At 41.5% G+C, this 21610-nt stretch overlaps 1 protein-coding gene across 1 annotated transcript in view; it reads right to left on the reverse strand.

Moving 5' to 3' along the window:
- Positions 1-21610, reverse strand: part of TASOR2 (transcription activation suppressor family member 2) — a gene marked incomplete at both ends in the record, with an annotated part of 111944 nt that overhangs the window by 56342 nt on the left and 33992 nt on the right. Inside the window, 4 exons of the mRNA XM_082253520.1 lie at positions 456-725; positions 7201-7561; positions 10087-11053; positions 15450-15647. Of these exons, the coding sequence (XP_082109646.1) occupies positions 456-725; positions 7201-7561; positions 10087-11053; positions 15450-15647 (1796 nt within the window). The remainder of the gene's footprint in view (positions 1-455; positions 726-7200; positions 7562-10086; positions 11054-15449; positions 15648-21610) is intronic.

Consider the following 21610-nt stretch of genomic DNA (forward strand, 5'->3'; position numbering starts at 1 on the left):
CTGAATCGCATCCCCAACATGTCTGTGGGCTGAACAAAATCTAACAGATTCCCCTGCCAGGAAATTGGGTTTTCTGACAGACAGAGGTGCTAGCTGTCAGAATACAAACTGTGCCTGCATTTGATTGCACAGATATATTCAGCCAACGATTTTCCCAACAAGCTCCTTTGACAAGAGAGTCGACTGAACATTTGATTTTTGCTGAATGGAGTGGTGCCAGCCGGGCCATACACTGCTCGGATTTCAGGTGAACCAGCGGGAATCGACGAAAATTCAAGCAGTGTAAAGCCAGTTTAAGTTAAACAGGAAGGTAAAGAAAAAGTGACCTACTGGGAATACCTTACAAGACCTAATGCTGTTCATGTGTAAATGTAAAAAATGTGGCAAACCATAAAAACCTTATGAGACAAATGTTTTCTAATAACCCAAATACCAGACACACATGAACAATTTACCTTTCCAGAAGAACCACCACCAATAGCCACACATGTTTCAGATTTAGCAGTTAGTTCAGTGTTTAACTGCTTGCTGTCATCGGTATAGCACACAGTTGAATTATTGGCAGAAAATATCGTATTCGTGTTATTTGTAGGTGGTGGAGCAACTTTGCTTGTTGATGTCATTTTGCACATCACAGTTGTTTGAAGGCTATTTGTGTAAAGTGCACTCAAACTGCTCTGGTTACATATTTGGAAGATCTCACTTGACAATTTTATATTATAATCCTGTAATGAAACATTATGCAGATGTTTTGGTGGGGGAGTTGAAAAGTCTTAACTTAGCCTCTCCAAAAATTAATGCAAAAAGTGTAAGGTGATCTAAACAGAAAAAAATTACATTAAGCAAAGCCATGTGGGTGCTGTAGCGACTTTTCTAAATATCCACAAATTAAAAGAAAATACTATCCACGGATTTTCCATTTCCTTTTATTGGATGATAGGTCTCTGAGGGGCACATACTTCAAACTGATGCGCCTTTTTTTTCCGCCCTTTTAATTCGTAAGTGATTTTTCCCCTACTGGAAAAAAAGGAATTTTGACAAACCTGTAAATTCCACATTCCACTTGGAGTACAGCAGACAGGACACTGGAGTTTATTCTCAGACCATTGGTTATATGCTACTACCTTCAGGTGATTGGACCTTGACAAAAGCTTTGCTAAGCACCGGCCCCCCAAGTTTACTCATATACACCCCCCCCCTTCCCATTCTAGTTTTTTTTAGAAAGCAGTAGAGATCACAAAGAAAGAGTGGGAGTCCCTGTCCTGAATGTTAATATATGGGATTTACAAGTACATCAAAATGTATTTTATCCTAACAGCACAGGACACAGGAGTGGATTCTTAGACCATGGGATGTCTGCCAGCAGTTAATCGAGGGATGTGCACTAAAAACCCAAAATTACAGCAACAGGCCCACAGGAAAAACAAGAAAGGACAACAGGCTGGAGACAGATGGCAAAATCAGCAGAGACTCAAAACAACCATCAGGAATGGTTATAATAATAAAATCGAAAAAAGGCAGTGGCCCAGTGACCCTTGAGAAGGATGAATGCTAGATGCAGTAAAGAACTCAAGGGCCCCGGCCTCCAAGGAGAATGGGTGCAGGTAGAGGAAGAGGGACTCGTTCCCTGAGGGCAGAAGCCCTAAAAAAAAAAAAGTAAAATGGACTACTGGCTGGAAGAGGAGGGAGGAAGAGGAATTAACTACTGGCTGGAAGAGGAGGGAGGAAGAGAGACTGGCCTGTGAGAAACCGAAGAGGGGACCTTTGGCAGGTACTACGCGCCAGCCTCAGAGAAGCAAGAAGGACTGACATCCAGGAAACTTTGTTCCTATGTAGCGTAAGAAAAGAAGAACTCCTATGGAGGAAAAAAGAGAGCTAGTTAGGGGTAACAGAGAGAAGGTTCTGCTCTCAGAGGCCCTTTACAAAGAAGTAGCCCATTTTTGTACAAAATGTGGGCAAGAGCACCTGAGCAAAGCACCAGAGGGGCACAGAAAAGTCAGAATGACTCCAGTACTGGATGAACCCAGGTGAATTTTATTACTATTGCAGTGCACCCCCCCCCCCTCTCTCATCTACTTTAGCTGTAGAGAAAGAACACAGACAGGGCTGATAACACTGTTGAGGCAGTATTGTTAGGAGCTCACTGGAATAATAGAGTTAACTGGTATTTTTTCTGTACTTGCAGCATTTTTGAAAGAAAAAAAAAAACACACACAAATGGAATCGGAAATGTGCATGTATTGCAGAGATGTACAGCATATGTTTAAAGTGGTTGTAAGCCCTTACATATACCCAGTAAAGGGACTGGCCTCAGGTGACACACACAGATAATACATAAGTTGTACCTGTTTATCTGCAGTCTTCTCTTCTGACAGCCAGCAGCTCTAAGTCCAGAATGGTTACAGCTTGTCTGAGCTTCCAGAAAGCAGCGAGTGGGGAGCTGAAGTTACACTCTGCAGAGCTCAGTGGGAGCAGATTGGAGGGAAGGGATATACCCCCCTTCACACAGCACATAGAAACAGAGCTTAGGCTGTCAACCACAGGCTGTGTGTGGAAAGTCTCTCCCCATCACCTCTTTTTCTCCTGGTGTCAGGAAAACTTGTCAGAAGCGACTTATGCTGATAGCAGAGGAACTAGACAGCAGACAGAAATGATACTTAGTGCTCCGGATTAAGACAAGAACACACTATAGAGGGATATGCTTTGTTCATGTTTCATGTCAGAGGTTTACAACCTCTTTAACTCTCTTGGACTCCAGCAGTGCATTATTCTTTCTGGACTCTAGCATTTAGTTGGGCTTTTTATAAAAGTAGTTAGATCTAGTTTAGATTCTATTCTACAATGAAAATTCCAGCAGGCGGAGTGGAATCCCCTCCTTTCATTTTATAAAAAAAACTGGTGGATAATTCAGAAATATCCACTCAATGTCACTGGTTTGAGGATAAGCCCTCCCTGGAAGAATACATCATCTATAGGACTCAGCCTGTGCAGTCACTTATCGCTGAAGTGAATGGGGTTGTGTGGATGTTGTCTGCTCTGTGTACACTGGAGGCAGGACACAACACCTGCCAAGTGCCTACTTCGGTACCCATTTGATTGTAACACAATGTGCAATATATGATTCAATCATGTTATGACATAACATGTTTTTCGGATATTGACAGGGACATCAAGTTTATTTGATACTGGCTGGTCTGTCAAAGTGCAACAGCGCAGTGGCTCAGTGGTTAGCACTTAGGCAGCAGGGTCTATGGTTGGAATCATAGCCAGGGTTCCATCTGCATGGAGTTTGCATGTTTCTTTCTTGTGCTTGTGTTGGTTTCCCCCTGTGTACTCCAGTTTTCTCCCACACTCCAAAGACATGCTGTTAGGATAACTGGTTCCTGTTTAAATTGTCCCTAGTATATGTGTGCGTGTATGTATGCAAGATAGGGACTTTAAACTGTACTGATGTGTATGTAAAAGTGCCGCGTAAATTGTCAGCATTATATAAATGCCTGTGATAAATAATACAAGTTAAAACCTTAATTTACTTCTTTAGAATATGGCACCTAACAGCTAACCCATGACAGAGTTTTAATTTAATCTGTTATATATCAAACTGTACACTACAGTAGACAAAAAAAAACATGCTGTGATATCCCTTGGCTTGTGCCCATTTATGAAGCATAGCATGGACTACCAAGCTTTCAATTATTGCTCTGATAGTTGAACCAAACAAAAAACTGACCGCGCTTTCAGTGGAAATGTATAAAGTGACAAAGTGAACTAAAGTGCATAAAGTCCCAATTTGAATCAATTCATGAAAAAAGACAGACACAGTCCCATATGTGATTGTTATCCTCCAAACACCCGAAACTGGCGAGTGACCCGTGGTATGGTGTGTCTTCTCTCAATCAACAGTGGAGAGGAAACACACCATACCATGGGTGATTCGTCAGTTTCGGGTGTTTGGAGGTTAACAATCACACATGGGACAGTGTCTTTTTTATGAATTGATTCAAATTGGGACTTTATTTCACTTTGTCACTTTATTAATTTGCACAGAAAGTGCGGTCAATTTGTTTGTTTCAATTTGCGAAGCTTAGCTTTATGACAGGTAGCTTTCTAGTTATATTATTTTTGTCTGGGTATTTGTGCAGGGGCATTCATTCTTTGCTCTATTAGTGAAGTATCTTTATCTACAAACAGCACCCCATAGCATGCAAAAGCTCTTAGAGTAGGTCTAGTCAAAAAGGTTTTAAAAAGTCTGCTTAAGGAAAATAAATGCAGTCAATGCAATGAGTCCCCTGTGCTGCCAGCTTGCAGATTGATGCCTCGTACACACGCACCGATTGTTGGCCGACCGATCGGCCGTCTTTTGTCCAGTGTTGTTGTGTTGGTTGAAATGTGCTCTAGACTGCACACAAATTTTTTCGGCCAACAACAACCAACTTCAGAAGTGATGTCATGTGCTGGTTTACTTTCCGTGTGTCTTTTCTTCTCTGAGCATGCCCAGTCTTGCTCATCTGATTTTTGTCTGCCGAAATCTGTACTGACTGACGAACAATCGGCCGTTCTGTTGACAGCCAACAAAAATTTTATAGCATGCACACCAGATTTTGTTCGGCCGAAAAGTCGGTTGTCGGAAGCATCATACTAACAAGCCGGCAATCGGCTGATCGGACGTTGGCCGAAAATTCACGGCCAACTATCGATGCGTGTGTACGAGGCATTGGTTGAAATCTTCTGTCCTTTGATCCCGACAGCTTGCCCTTTCCGCTCACCTCCTCTATTCATAAAAGCGGCACTATATTTTCTATGAATAAATAATGATCTATAAATTGAGGAGGATGGCTTTTCTTTTATATGGCTGTCCTCCATTCATAAATTTGAGTTTTAATCTTGGAAGCTATAGTACAGCTTTCATGAATGGAGGAGGTAGCTAGAAAGGGTGGGCATAGTCAGCAATCCTTATGAATGCATGTGATGGGTCCCTCTGATATTTTAACCCCAGCAGCTGTGGAAGATTACAGTAGCAGGGATAGGGGGTGAATGGAGAATGAAAGGATTTAAAAATAAAAAAAGGGACATTACTTATAGTCACAGCACAAGGGACATTACTCATAGTGAAAATGATGTGTCCCATCTGCCACTGGCTGCATATTTAGTTGACATCTTCTGTCCTCCAAGTTTTTAAAACCTTTTTTTTTTCCTAAAGTAGGCTTTAGGAATAGACACAAGGCACAACAATGATATTCGCCAGCACAACAGCACACAGTGCATATTTATCAATGTAGGATATGTCAGTTTTAACCCCATCTTTGCCACTATCTCCTATTCTCCTAATTTCTTATTTATCAACATTAAGTGCCGGTTCGCATTTGTGCGATGCGGGAACGCTGCAAATATACAGTTCACACTGCCATATGCGATACGCTGGGGGTGTCAATTAAAAGTTAACGACACCCCCAGATCAGATCGCATATCGCAGTGCGATCTAAAAGTTTGCACAGAATCGGATCGCACTAGTGTGAACCACCATGCGATCCGATTCTGCTGCGGACCAAAAAAAGGGTCCTGTGCGTCTTTTAGTGCGATTGCGGTGCGAATTCAGCCATACAAACTATATGGCTGAATTTGCACCGCACAGAGATCGCATGTAATTCTAGGAGCAGTGCGCTGAGAATTACATGCGATCTCTGATCGCACAAATGTGAGTTGGCACTAAGAGAATTTCAATGTTAGAAGAATTGTCATGTGAGGCCTGGTATATTCTATCACCTTGTATAGAAGCTTTCTCCCATATACAGTACTTTGATTTTCTTTCCCTTAGGTCTTGTCTTAAAATCAGATAAAAAGGTCCTTCTACATGGGCATCATCTTTGAAAAATGCATGAAAGCAGAATCCTTTTATATCAGTTTACATCATTTTGTACATCCATATTCAATTAAGTTCTGATCGGATTAGTATTTATCTATATTTCACATGTCCGTTATATTTAGGTATTGAAGAAAAAGTCATAGATGGACAAAAGTATGCACAAAAAATATAAAAAACGGATGTTAAAGCAGACAACACCCATTTACATGAGCAAAAGCCGAAAAGGACACAAATCTTCTCTGTTGTTTACTACAGACATAAACAGAATAAAGCCTGGTACACATTTAGGCCCCGTTCCCACTGGGGCGATCCGACTTCCAGGGGCGACCTCCGAGGTCACGGTGCAATCAGAGCGCCGCGACCTCGGAGCGGCCGGCACGGACTTCATAACATTGAAGTCTATGACGGTCGCTCCGGGTCGCCCCAAAGAAGCTCCGGACCCTTTTTCTAAGTCGGAGCGACTTGTGTCGCTCCTATTACAACGGGTCCGCAGCTTCCCTATGGAAGGCGACCTACGGCGACCTGTGAGGCGACCAGGTCGCCTCACAGGTCGCCCCAGTGTGAACGGGGACTAATAGTTTTTTTTTCATTCAACCCAGTGGGTAGAATAAAAAAAAAAAAAAAAAAACCTGACAGCTCAGGTCCGAGCCACTGTACAGTTAGTACAACGATCTCCCCCACTGAGCTGTTGTATTCTGACAGGGGAACAACCCACCCGCCAGAACACTCCAATTGGCCGAGTGCGCTGATCGGGAGCTGGTCGGCTTGTGTCGTACTGGCTGACATACAAATGGGCCGAATGTCGGCTGTTTTTTTTTTTTTTATTGGACTGGTCGAGGTCTCCTGACATTCGGCTCATGTGTACTAGGCATAAGATGTAAGTGGGTGTAAATAGGCATACATTAATTAACATTTGACCACCCATAGACAAACATTGTGGTTCAGTCTAGACCTGTCTGAAAAATTTACAAGCAGATCTAGACTGACTGACAATTTGTGTCAAAGGGACCTAAGCTTGCATTTTATATAATATACTGAACACTGTGCTATCCTTCCCTACACCCTTGTGTAAGACTAGGTGGCTTTTGCCCTGGTAAGTTGATCATGTACAGTAACGGATGATTTCCATACATTGATAAATATGTGCTATGGCTTTTGATATTAAATATTGCAAACTCTCAGCCCTTACCTAGACCTGAAACAAAAAATAATAAAAGTACACTTCTAGATAACTTAACAAAGACATTTTCTAGACTGATAAGCAGAATTAATAAGCCAGGAATAGAAAAGCATGCACATCATTTAATGCATATTCGAAGGTAGTATATCCTTCTTACCTTTGTTTGTATTCTGGAAGCAACACTCAAATCCACAGGTGTATTGCTACTGTGATTTTCCTTAATTTCAGGCCATGCTGGGGAAACACCAGACATGATTTGGGGTTGAGTAGGAGGAGAATTGCTCAGGAGGTTGCCCTCTTCGCCTTTCTCTTCATCAGCAGCATCAGTCTCTGCAATCTCACAAAGCGGGTCATGCACGGTGTTGATGGAGACGTATTTTGCTGGGTTACTATGTTCTACAACTTTCCGAGAGCTGCTGATCACCTGCTGGCTTGGTTTACTATAAAAGAGAGCTAGCCACATGTGCAAGATAATTTTCACATCCTCCACCTTCTCCTTCAAATTGGGGTTCCATGGTCTAGAAAAGGAAAGTTTAATTCAAAAAGAAAATGTGAACCATATATTATAACAAAAACTTCCCACTTAATATAGTTTATAACCTTTAATTTAATCAAAGAATTTAAAATACAATAAAAAAAGTAGTAGGTGGAAGTCTCCCTTCTGTGAGGAGGTTGCAGTAAGGGGGACATCTAACCTTTTAAGGTTTGGGATTATATAGAGAAGAATAAACTGGCTGATTTTCCCTGACCCTAAAAGTACAAGTAGATGACAGCCTTGTATGGAGGACTCGGGAAGCGGTTTCCTTCACCTATTGGAATGATTTGAGCATCTGTGCTGCTTATAATCTGGCAGCCTATCCGACTGGTGAGTGCAATATTTGCTCACTTGGTGGAAGAGATTTACAGTATTCTTGGTTTTTAAAATCACTATAATGGTGATATGGAAGAAGGACTATTTTGTGAACACCTACATTTTTTTGGATGCTAAAGTTATTATAAGCCCTTTTGGGACTTTATCACTATTGCACTTTAATTTTATGTTTCATATGTAGCGCTGCAATTTTTTGTATATCTTTGTATATACACGTCCAAAGTTGCTGGTATTTAGGATTCATGTTAAGAATGCAATATTTACTTATTTTTAAGGAAGCTTATCAATTGAATAATACAGCTGGATTATTCTTCTATCTTTGGTGTGCGTGGTTATCAATAGCTCCATGTCAAGAAAACACAGATGCACACATACACACCTGCAAATGCTGCCTATAGGGAGAAAAAAAAAAAAAAAAAGAAGAAGAATGTGTAGCCAACCAATCAGACAACAGCTTATACTTTTCTAAAACATATCGAAGTATGAGAGCCAATATCTAAATGGTTGCCAAATGTCAAGTCACATTTTTTTTTCCTGTTCTGCAGAGATGTACAGCATATGTTTAAATCTCTTAGAGACCTACTCCAAGCAGAACCTTATTCTTTTAGTATTTCTGGAAGGGCCTATACACAAGCCCTTTAAAGTGGAGTTCCGGCCTCAAATACCTTTTTTAACTAAAGATACTCCTATAATACTAATCCATCACCCTTTACAAAGCTGCTATTCTCATACTTACAAGGTGTACAGTATTGGATTTTAGTCAAAATCTTACTTTTAAAAATGCTTTCGGGGCGCGGCCATCTTGAATGTGGGCATCTGAAGCCGCAGTTTAATCTGCTGTGTCCTTCTTCCAGATTCCAGGGAGTGTTCTGGGAGTTCTTCCTGATTCCAGCCTCCTGGGAGTGATGAAAAACAGCTCCCAGGATGCAATGCAAAGGCGGAAGTGATGTCGGTGGCCGTGGCCACAGAGGGGGGAGGAGGAGGAAGTACAATCAAAAATGCCCCGAAAATAAGATAAGGGACCCCCGAAAAAAATTGAAAATGCCCAATTGTTGATCAGCATAGCGAGCACTCCAGAAATCACTAAAGTTGCAAAATAGGCCGGAACTCCACTTTAAATAGGTAATCAGATCTCACTTTGATTCTACTTCACAATGAAGAATCCAACAGAAGCAGTGAAATAACCCCACGGTTTCATTTTATAAAGTATGATATTTTCATGTCTTAAGCCCCGTACACACGTACTGATCGTCGGCCGAACGATCGGCCGTCTTTTGTCCAGGGCTGTCGTGTCTGTTGAAAACTGCAAAAGACTGCACACGAATTTTGTCGGCCAACAACAGCCGACTGCAGAAGTGATGTCATGTGATGGTTAACTTTCCTTGTCTTTTTTCTTTTCTGAGCATGCCCAGTCTTGCTAATCCGCTGTCTGTCGGCTGAAATCTGTACTGACTGGCGAACAATCGGCCGTTCTGGTGTTGGTCAACAAAAATTTTAATGCCTGCACGACAGATTCTGTTCGGCCGAAAATGAGCTGTCGGCTGTTGGAAGCATCATACAAACAAGCCTACAATCGGCCGATCGGTCGTCGGCTGAATATTTACGGCCGACAATCGGTACGTGTGTACGGGGCTTTAGTCGTTGGCCACACTTCATTTCACTACTCCATGCAGCTCAGTGACCAATAGGGAGGCTTAGCAGGAGATTAGGACAAGCTTTGATCTTTTAGGTGCCTTTATTTCTGGAACTGATAGTTTTGATTGAAAACATTTTCAGCATAATGTTTAGCTAGCATTGGCTAGGTTTACTTTACCTCATTCACCTGAATGGAAGTTTCCCCTGTTGCAATCAGTGACAGATGTCACACACTTTACATTTCTTTGGCCATTAAAGATATTTAGCAGATATGTTTCAGCATGTCATTTGCCATTTGGATCACCATTTTCAACAGGGGAAACAGTTAATTTTTCTATAGCGGTGTTAAGTATGTTTCAAGTTTTTTTTCAAGTTCACATTTGCTATTGCACAATAATATACATCACAGATTTTTATCATAAAAGGTATCTAAGACTCACCAAAGGACATATTCCTGCATTTCTATAATATATAGCTTGTATGCTCTTTTTTTTTTTTTTTTTTAGGTACCACAGAGTTAGCTTTTACATTACTTACCCATGTAGAGCTCGATTTATTGTTTTTTCTAAAGGATCACTGGTAAACTTGCTATCCAAATCAAAATCATACTTTGCTTCCCATTTGAATGTAATGTAAAAGTTGTCCCGTAACTTTGACACCTCCCGAAGCTCTGTATTCAAGGAAGGGGATTCATTATCACCAGTCAAATGCAGAAATTCCCTAGGAATGAGCAAGTCTGATGGCTGGTCCAATACCACTTCACTGTCCGAGCTTGTCACTGTCGGCTCTGAAACACTCTGGGAAGGCTTTTCACTTAGGTCCTTTGTGGATTTATCTGGGGCATCTTCTCTGGGAAGCTGGGAGTAAGAATGCTCCAAACAAATCTTACTTGTGGTATTATTTCGTGCTTTTGCCTTGGCGGCAGCAAGAAGCATCTTGTGGGAAGTTTGTTTCTCGGTGTTCTCTGTACGTTGCTGTGCTGTATTGTTCACCGGACTGGCATCACTCCCAGCCTTAGACTGACCTTTTTCACAATCCGGTTCATGAACAGGCTCCTCACAGGCAGTGCTAGATTGTAATGGGGGGCTACTGTCATTTTGCGGGCATTCTTCAGCATTTCCACCATCACTGTTGGGATCTTTTTCCTGGACTACAGGTTCACTTACGGGAGTAGTACTCTCAGAGTTTATATATGAAATACTTGAGGAAGAGAGTGAATTTAAAGCCAAGTCAGCCAGCAGATTTAGGGCATGAGATTCGTACATGGTTATCCGCTTCTCCATTATATCAGTCTCAGGAACTGGTGCTACGGGAGCGGATTGCTTAACAGTAACATTTTGGTCCGTGCTGGTCTTGCTGAATGAGCCAAATGGTTCAAAGGGAGCCTTACTAATGGACGGCATTGTTTTTTTATTTTGCTTTCCAGACTGTTCTTTGTCTTTTATAACTGCTCTTCTCACAATTCCTGATTTGGCTTTACCTTCAGGTAATTTTTTCCTGTTACCTACAAAGTGACCGAAAAGAAAAAACAAAAATAATAAAGAACAATAGGCACAATGGAAAGATATACTTTACTACTACTACTACTACTACTGTAAAAGCTGCATATTATATACACTGCTCAAAAAAAATAAATGAACTCTTTGAAAACACATCAGATCTCAAATGAGGAAAAAATCTCATGCTGGATATCTATGATGATATGGACTGGGTATTGTTTTAGGAAGGTAAGGATGCCACATCTTTTGATAGAAATGAAAATGGTCAACCTTCAGAGGGCTGAATTCAAAGACACCCTGAGAATCAAAGTGAAAAAAAAAAAAAATGATGCAGCAGGCTAGTCTATTTTGCTGAAATTTCAATGCAGCAACTCAAAATGGTACTCAGTATTTTGTATGGACCCCACGTGCTTGTATGCATGCCTGACAACGTTGGGGCATGCTCCTAATGAGACGAATGATAGTTTCCTGGGGTATTTGCTCCCAGATCTGGACTAGGGCATCACTGAACTTCTGAACAGACTGAGGTGCAACCTGGCGGCATCGGATGGACCAAAACATACGGTCCCAGAGGTGTTCTATTGGATTTAGGTCAGGCAAGCGTGGGGGCCATTCAATGGTATTATTGCCTTCATCTTCCAGGAACTGGCTGCATACTCTTTCCATGTGAAGCCGGGCATTGTCTTACACCAGGAGAAACCCAGGACCCACTGCACCAGCGTAGGGTCTGACAATGGGTTCAAGGATTTCAACCCGATACCTAATGGCAGTAAGGGTGCGATTGTCTAGACTGTAGAGGTCTGTGCATCCCTCCATGGATATGCCTCCCCAGACCATCACTGACCCACCACCAAACCAGTCATGCTGAACAATGGTACAGGCAGCAAAATGTTCTCCACGGCTTCTCCAGACTCTTTCACGTCTGTCACATGTGCTCAGGGTGACCCTGCTCTCATCTGTGAAAAGCACATAGTGCCATTGGCAGACCTGCCAATTCTGGTGTTTAATGGCAAATGCCAATTGAGCTCCATGGTGCCGGGCAGTGAGCACAGGGCCCACTAGAGAAAGTTGGGCCCTCAGGCCACCCTTATGAGGTCTGTTTCTGATTGTTTGGTCAGAGACATTCACACCAGTGGCCTGCTGGAGGTAATTTTGTAGGGCTCTGGCAGTGCTCTTCCTGTTCCTCCTTGCACAAAGGAGCAGCTACTGGTCCTGCTAATGGGTTAAGGACCTTCTACGGCCCTGTCCAGCTGTCCTAGAGTAGCTGCCTTTGTCCTGGAATCTTCTCCATGCTCTTGAAACTGTGCTGGGAGACAGAAGCAATGGCACGTATTGATGTGCAACCCTGGAGGAGTTGGACTGCCTGTGCAACCTCTATAGGGTGCAGGTATCGCCTCATACTACCAGTAGTGGCACTGACCCTAGCCAAATGCAAAACTAGTGAAAAACCGTGAGTCAGAAAAGAGGATAGGGAACAGAAAATGTCAGTGGCCTCCACCTGTAAAACCATTCCTGTTTTGGAGGTCGTCTCATTGTTGCCCATCTAGTGCATCTGTTAATTTCATTACCCCAAAGCAGCTGAAACTGATTAACAACCCCCTCTGCTTCTTAACTGACAAGATCAACAATCCCAAGAGTTTAATTGATTTGATGCTATACTCTGATTATAAAGTGTTCCTTTAATTTTGTTCAGCAGTGTGTATATGTATGTGTATGTATATATATATATATATATATATATATATATATATATATATATATATATATATATATATATAAACAATTCGACTGCAGTTGAAAAAAATGTGCTCCTGGCTGATAAAAAAAGGGAAGGTTGTTGGCTCACTTTACTGAACATATACCAGCCACATCCCTATAAACTAGAGAATTGGAGAGAATGGTTAGGGGCAGTCCGGGTCAGACCAAAATCCGAAAGAACATAGGACTGTAATCTTGCCAAAATTGGGATTTTCTAAGGCTGTGATATGCTCTGTAGACATACAAGCGCATGGAATACGCCATATATAAAAATATAACAAGTTTATTGAAATACAAACAACAGATACATTAAAAGTGGTAGCAAAAAATTATTACAAATTGGACATTGACAAAAAGAGAGCAGTGATCTGGATCACGGGTCCTACATGTTTCGCCAAGGTATAACTCCTTACTGTCACTGACCAATGCCTAAGACGTTTAGGCACAGCAACGAAATGTAATCAGGCAACCAAGTCCCTAGGAGACTAGAAAATGAGTGAGTAGTCAATTAAAGAAGCCACTAGGGAGAAGTTGGAATATCATCTTCTATATGAGAGGCAAGTACAGGACTATAGTTACTACTCTCTCTCATTAAGGGAAGCGACACTCTTACCTGTCAGGTTGCTAGTGCATCTCTGCAATAGAATAACGCCCAAGTGCCGCCTTATATATGGAAAAAAATCGAAGGAAAGACAGTTGCAGCACACCTTTATTTTATGCAACATTATAAAGTAAAGGAAGTAACAATTCCAAGCATGGTATGCTAAAAACTGTTGCTGTTACTTTATATGAATACATCAAATAAAAAAAAAAAAAAAAAAGAAGTGTGCTGCAACCATCTGTCCTTTGGATTGCTTTATCAACATTTATAAAACCAGCACAGAGAAGTTACACCAACGTCCAATATCACATTTACTGTACAAGTATAGTTACTTATTTCACTTATTTTTTGGATGAAAGTTCTTTTAGAGCCCAGAAAGATTTTACTTAAAGTGTAACTTCACTCTCTCAATCAACATTGAAAATTTTTAATCTTAATGCTGCTAGCATTAGTAAGTAGATAGTAAAGTATATCATATTTCTTGTTTTAAAAGTTTATTTTTCTTTTTTAATTTCTTCAGTTACTTCCTGGTTTCCATGGCTAGGTAAAATGATCTCACACATCTCAGGAGTCTTCAGGAGGGATTTTCTTAGGTAAGCGCATCTTCCTGCCTGAGCGAAGGGCAGACGGATTCCAGGAAGTAAATGCTACATGAAATGTCTGCCCCTACTCAAGAATGCAAATGGCTGCTAGATAATGTAAAATAATGCCTGCATCCCTATAATCTTCTAGACTATATTGGCAAAGCCCCTTAATGTGGGACTTTTTTTAGAGCAAAAGTATTAAAAAAAACAATTAAAAAGTACATGAAAATTTTAATTTACATATATGCATGAAAAGACATAACAGTACAGAAATTCAATAAAATAACATGACGGCGAGGTTGAATTGTATGTTGCTGTTTAAGCATGACCTCAAATTAACTGCAATGACAGAGATTAACCCAACGCATTTCGAAAAATCATATAGTTTTTCTTCCTCAGGGGTATAGGGTTACACAGTGCATTTTTTCTGCTGGGGCTGCACAACAATGAGAAAAAACAACCGCATAGCTAAAAACACATAAAAGTGTTTTTTGCCGTCGCCTGTAGTCCGAAAGTCAAACCAATGGGGGTCACCGCCTAAGACTCCACAGAACCCCAAAGGGTACAAATGACCCAACTGATTAAAGATGTCTTCAAAGCACACATGAAGGGGGGATCCACCCTGTCTCATATATGTGCGAACGGGAGTGTATAAAGAGCGTGGCGACACCACATAAACAAGCAGCGTTAGCAGGATGTGGCCAAGATTTGATATCCAGTGCTTTGAAGACATCTTTAATCAATTGGGTCCTCATCTTTGTACCCCTTGTGGTTCCATGGAGTCTTGGGTGGTGACCCCCATTGGTTTGACTTTTGGGCTACAAGCGATGGCAAAAAACACTTATGTGTTTTTAGCTTTCTCATTGTTGTGTAGCCCCAGCAGAAAAAATGCACTGTGTAACCCTATACCCGTAAGGAAGAAAAACTAAGATTTTTCAAAAATGCGTTGGGTTCATATCTCTGTCATTACAGTTGATTTGAGGTTACGCTTACACAACAGCAACATACAATTCAATTAAAAAATATCAAGTCATGTTGTTTTATTGAATTTCTTCACTGTTAGGTCTTTTCATACATATATATAAAATACATTTTAAATTTTTTTTTATACTTTTGCCCTAAAAAATCCCACATTAGGGGGCTTTGCCAATATAGTCTTACTCAAGAAGGCCACAGCCAGAAATGCAGGAGGCTGTTTTTCAAAGTGATTTTTCCAACAAAATAAAGCATAAAGTTTGCTTTAAATAATTATATAGTGTGTTTTGGTGCTCAGAGGCAGTGTAATTCGGCTTTAAAGTAGATCAAGAGTTCATACTTTTACACACTTGCTTTTTTCCCTCAAGTAGATTTATTGGTCCATTTGTGTATTTTTTTGTTACTTACTGCAGTGTATACTATAAATTTACACAATTGTATTGGTGCTACATATAATGAAGATAAGCATTTTCCTTCTTTTACCTGGCTCAGAGGCCTTACGTTTTGGAGGTCTATCACGCACAACGTGGGTGTCTTTTGAAGCAGCTTTTCTTGGTTTCCCTGCAATTATTTTATTTTTAAGAACAGCGCTTTGTTCTTTGTTCCTTTTGTTTGTAACTGTAGTTTCTGTTTCCACGACTTTGTCATCAATCACAAATTCAGCAGTCAATACTTCAGCACCTAACAAGCAAACAAGTATATAATTATTAATAAAAAAATAAATAAAATGACCAGCAACTGGAAGATAGCATTCTCAAAGTGCTATGATTAGTGGAAAAATATGCCGTTAACCCAGCATAATACTGCAAGACTGGATCTGCACACATTAAATTATTAAAAAAAAAAAAAATAATAATAAATCCTAATCACTTTTTTAAAATCAAACTTTAAAAAGTATGATCAAAAATAATGCTCTCATAATCCTCTTACACCTCTGAATGGTGTACCGACGCCAGCTTCCTTCACTGCAACCGGCGAGAAGATGAGACAATGAGGGGAAGCCGCTCAGGTGTATGTTCCAAACCCGGTGCAGGTCAGATCCGTCCAAGAGTAGAAAAAAATCCAAGTTTGAGACCGCACTCAGGGTATTGTGATGAAATCAAAGGTTTCTTTATTCCTCATAAATAAAGTAGACAGACAGAGTACAAACAGTCTTATCGGGTTGACGCGTTTCACGACACTGTAGGTCGCTTACTCATAACCACCCTTATGAGTAAGCGACCTACAGCGTCGTGAAACGCGTCAACCCAACACGTCTGTTTGTACTCTGTCTGTCTACTTTATTTATGAGGAATAAAGAAACCTTTGATTTAACCGGCGAGAAGATCTCTGTCTTAGCTTAGAGCTGCACTTCAAGTTTCATTTGGATCACTTACTATAAAAGATTCACATCATGAACAGTTATATGGCCAATCCTACATATGAGCACATTCAAGATAAGGCAAGAACTACAAAATAAAAATAAGCTCTGTCAAAGTTGACAAGACCTACCAACAAACCGCAGTTAATAAAGAGGAATTATTTTTATCGTCACAATGCCATAATGTGCCATATGGGATCCTTAAAGCGGTAGTATACTCCGCCAATAAGGCTTACCTGTAGGTAAAATGAATATCTCCTAAACCTGCACGGTTTAGGAGATATTCGCCCTGCATGCAGCCGCTGACACCAGTGGCGCATGCGCTCTGAAGGTCCGGCAGAGCTTCAGAGCTCTTTGCCGGCTTCTTGCCGGAAAGAAAACTCCCGTGCGCATGCACGGGATTGACGTCATCGCAGCTCCGGCCACTCATAGCGCCGGAGCCGCCGAACCCGGAAGAGACGCAGAGGGAACATGATAGCTCCCTCAGCGGAGTCCGGATGACCGTGTCGGGGCTTCGTTTTAAGGTAAGTATTTCATAATGAGCTAGTATGCGATGCATACTAGCTCATTATGCCTTTCTCTTGCAGGGTTTGTTTTTTTTTTTTTGTTTAGGAAAATACAACCGCTTTAATCAAGGCAAAACAGTGACAGTCTCACTGATAAAAGGGCTCCACGTGGCTCTAAAATGTTGCATTCTGACACGGCCAACTAATAAAAAAAAAAAACCTCTGTTCATTTATGTGGGTGTGCTGATGAAGCTTTTAGAGTCGGTTCACACTGGGGCAACATGACTCCTTACTACTTCGGGAGGCGACTTGTCAGTCCCGTGCACCACGACTTCGGAGCGACTTGCAGGGACTTCACATAATGGAAGTCTATGCAAGTCGCTCCGAGGTCGCCCCGAAATAGTACAGGACCCTTTTTCTAAGTCGGAGCGACTTGTGTCGCTCCTATTAGAACGGGTCCTGTAGCGGTCAATGGACCGCAAGGGAGCGAGACTTGTCAGGCTGACAAGTCGCCTGACAAGTCGCGCTAATGTGAACCGACTCTTAGAGTGGGACCTATTATTTAAAGTGACTCTATAGGTTTTTTAAAAAAAAAAAGTTATATTTACCTTTTCTGTGCAATGTTTTTGCACAGAGCAGCCCCAATCCTCCACTTCAGTGGTCCCCTGAGTGCCCCCATAGAAAGCTGCATGCTCTCCTTTTTCATAGATATCTCCTGTTTTATTTATTATAGGAGTTAATCGTTATGCCTACAATAAAATTTGTGTTCATCAAATATTCTTTAAACATTTTAAGAATATCCAAATCCAATAACTAGTGACAGAGGTGGGGGCATGAGTTCCTGAACAATATGTAGGAGATCAAAAAACAAATCCAATTTCTGTGACAGGTAAGCTCAGCAACCAAGATAATATATTTTTCTAATGAAATTATCTCTGCAGTACACCTCACTGATAGTGATGAAGCCATGACCTATTCACAAAACAATTTGCACATAACATTTAAAAATGAAATGCTCCAGTTATAGAAAACAAAACACAAGGAGGGTAGTTTATAAAAAAAAAAAAATAATTTCTCTAGGGAGAAGACAGATAATTGCAGGAATACTGCCACTTAAATCTTCAAAAACAGCAAGACCCTATAGGCTGCACACTCCCAGCAGCATAATTCTCCCTAGTTACCCAGATAATCAGCTACCAATTATAAAGAGGGAATATAATTACACACAGCCTAAAAAAGTAAGACAGATATGTGCTTAGTTACTTCTTACATTACCATAATCAGTTGGGAAGAGCTGGGATAAACCGCTAGTTACGTAAACTTGATTTAAACCCCATTTACTGGTTAAAGCAGAGATCCTCAAACTACGGCTCTCCAGCTGTTGTGGAACTACACATCCCATGAGGCATTGTAAAACCTTGACATTCACAGACATGACTAGGCATGACGGGAATTGTAATTCCAGAACAACTGGAGGGCCATAGTTTGAAGACCCCTGGGTTTAGATGTTACAATACCCAGGAGCCTGCATTCACTATATCTGGTCTCCCACAGTACACAGAACATGGAATATGCAATTATTTTAGTAAATATAAACTAAATACCTTTTTATCAGCAGTTAGAACAGTCTTGTGACTTCTACGAGTGTCTGGTTAAAGCTTGTAGCCGATAAAAGCTGATTGGCCCTGTGCTTATCACAAGTACTCTCCCGAGAAAAAGAAAAAGCTCTCTAGCAATACACACCAAACTGAGCATGTGCAGCCTGTCCCCTGGCTCTGTAAACATCAGGAAATATATTTGGGACAGTGGAAGGAGGAGAGGATCAAAGACGACAGGATTGAACAGCCTTTTTACACCATGCAGAGGATTAACCACTTCGGTCCCACAGTGAGTATAACAAGCATGCTTTACTGCATTATACACACTGATTTTACTGTTGTGTGTTTAATAACACTTTAAGGCTACTTCAACACTGCTCTGTAGCAAAAACGCATATGCATTTTTACCACGTTTCCTGTGCATTTTGTACCGGTGAAAAAAGGCATGCGACTCAAAAACCTGCATAAAAGCACAACCACGGTGCGTTTTTGCTGCACTTTTGATGCGTTTTCAATTCATTTCAACGAGGACGTACATTTTTGGTGCATTTTTTACCGCCCCAAACACACACCAAAATTGCAGCGAACAGGACATTGAAAAACACAATAGACCCACACAACTGACCAGTGTGAAGAGTTCCATAGGATTTCATGGTCATGCGTTTTTTCTTCTACTTTAACTCAGGAACGGAAAAAAAAAAACTGATCAGTGTAAAAGCCGCCTGATTATAGCGGTAATCTGATACAAATCCGTGCATTAGATGTACAGTATGAACAAAACCAAAAATACCTTTTCTAAGTAATAGCCTTTAAAACCAATTAGTAGAATTTGTATATGGCAACTATTAAAAGCTTAAGTAGACAAAAAACTGTCTAATATAAATTATCAACATTGATTGACAGTTTGGTGTAATGGTCAGTAAGGTAATTAAAGCAGACCTAGTAATAAAAAAATGCACTCAAATTAGAACTACTGTAAATTGTCACTAAATTAGTGGTTGCTCCCTCCATTACAGGCTGGTGTAACAGAAGCAGAAGTTCTGCAAGTGTGAGAGCCAAATAAGAGCTGTAAAGTAGAAATATAGAATTATTCAGCCCAGGTGATATGGTGTAGAATAAATTACCCAGCTATGGCTGGACTCGCAAATTACCCTGTGCACATGTGATAGACTTTTTAGGTGAGGATGGTTTAAAACGGAACTAACCCCACTAATAAAACGGTTTCCCAAGTTACATTCAAGACATGCATTTGGTGTGAACAATCACAGTTACCAGTGTGCCTATGTTACCGCTCAACCAAAATTCCAAGTGGATGGTGTCATAGCTGATAACGTGACACACAATGGCAACTATAGATCTAAACAGAGGCTGGGATGGTACCATCTTCAGCTGTAAAAAGATAGAAGGGTTTAGTTCTTCTTTTGAGTTAGGGCCCTTCTGAGACAAGGAGGGAACAATAGTGGGTCAAACTCAGAGGCTACATGGTTTGAAAGTTCAAAGACTGTTCTTTTTCTTTTCCTTTGAGAAATGCTACATATACATTTCTTGCCAGCTGACAAACCTCTGATTTGGGAGAAACTTATGTTTAACTAATGTCTTTCCCTTCACTTTAATATGGGAGGAAAGTAGGCCTGCACAATATTGAAAAAAAAATATATTGCAATATTTTTTTTTCCAACGATATATATTGCGATATTGACTGAGCGGTGAGCGCCGTGAGCAGCAACACAGCAAACCAATCCTTTCTGACCATACAGGGTTAATATATGTTACTGTTGGGAATGGGATTCAGTGCACACTGCAGCCTTGTACCATAGGGTTAATGTTACTGACACTGTAGGGATTGGGAAGGATGTTGGGAATGGAAATCATGAAGCATGCAGGCAGCCTTGTAAATTTTAATTGCAGATACAGGGCACTGGGCAGGTCAGGGTTAATATGGTAAAATCAATTACTCAGTGACAGTCAGTGACAGTGTGGACTGTGGAATTGATCAGATTATTCAGTGACAGACAGTCTTTCACAGTGGTGGTGGTAGGAGGCTGGAGCGGTGGACTAGGAGCCAGAAAAGGATCACAGCACAGCTGCATACACTTACTCACTCGTGCACTGCAGCCCGCCCCACACGTTCAGTGAGTCTCACTCTCCGCCCTAGTTTTCTCAATGGCACATTCAGGGAACCAATCACGCCGTGAGCAGCGGCACAGCGGGAACCAATCAGGTGTGCAGGCACGCGTGATTGGTTAGCTGTGCAGCTAATCACGGCGTGATTGGCTCCCTGAATGTGCCATTGAGAAAACTAGGGCGGAGAGTGAGACTCACTGAACGTGTGGGGCGGGCTGCAGTGCACGAGTGAGTCAGTGTATGCTCACCGCTGAAGTGTCCCGACTTCTCCCTGCCTAACACGGAAGTCTGTGAGTCCTCCTGTCCTCAGAGTCCCTTCCCCCTGCCTATGCAAATATCGTGACCTCGGCGATATGAATATCGCCTACGGCCGCAGAACGTTAGTCGATATCATATCGACTATCGTTCAGCCCTAGAGGAAAGTTTAACATACCTTACATACATAGTTACATAGTAGTTTAGGTTGAATAAAGACAATAGTCCATCCAGTTCAACCTGTGTAGGTGTGTGTGAAAACGTTAAAGCAGCAGGCATAACTAAATGGTGGCCTGCGCCCAGCCCGAGTCACTGTTCTATTCGGACCGGCCGCGGTCCTGCCACTTAGGAGCCCGCTCAGCCATCCTCACTGCCGTCATCCTCATCAAGCTCCACATGGACGGCAGGAGGCTGATATCGGAGGCAGTAAAGCTCCGGATGGAGGGCGGGACTTCAAGTTAACTAGCAGGTGACTGGTTGCTAGCAATCAATCACAAGCTGGTTACCAGGAAAAGTTGTGCAGATGCCGACCACCTTTTAGAGCTGCCCTGCTTCCGATGTCAGCTTCATGCCTCCCGCCGTCCACGCGGAGGTGTCCTGCTGCCAATGTCTGCTCTCTAATGTGCCTTCCGCCTTGTGTAGGTAGGACATTAACTGCTGTGAATGATGTGGAGGAAGCCAAGGGTGCTGTGAAGGGGGGCCGAGGACAGGAATCTGAAGATGGGGTGGGGGCAGAAATGTAAAGGGGTAGTGGGGGCAAAGACAGGAATGTAAAGGGGTAGTGGGGGCGAGGACAGGAAT

Source organism: Pelophylax lessonae (genome assembly GCF_965119305.1).
Source record: "Pelophylax lessonae genome assembly, chromosome: 4".
NCBI classification, from domain to species: domain Eukaryota; kingdom Metazoa; phylum Chordata; class Amphibia; order Anura; family Ranidae; genus Pelophylax; species Pelophylax lessonae.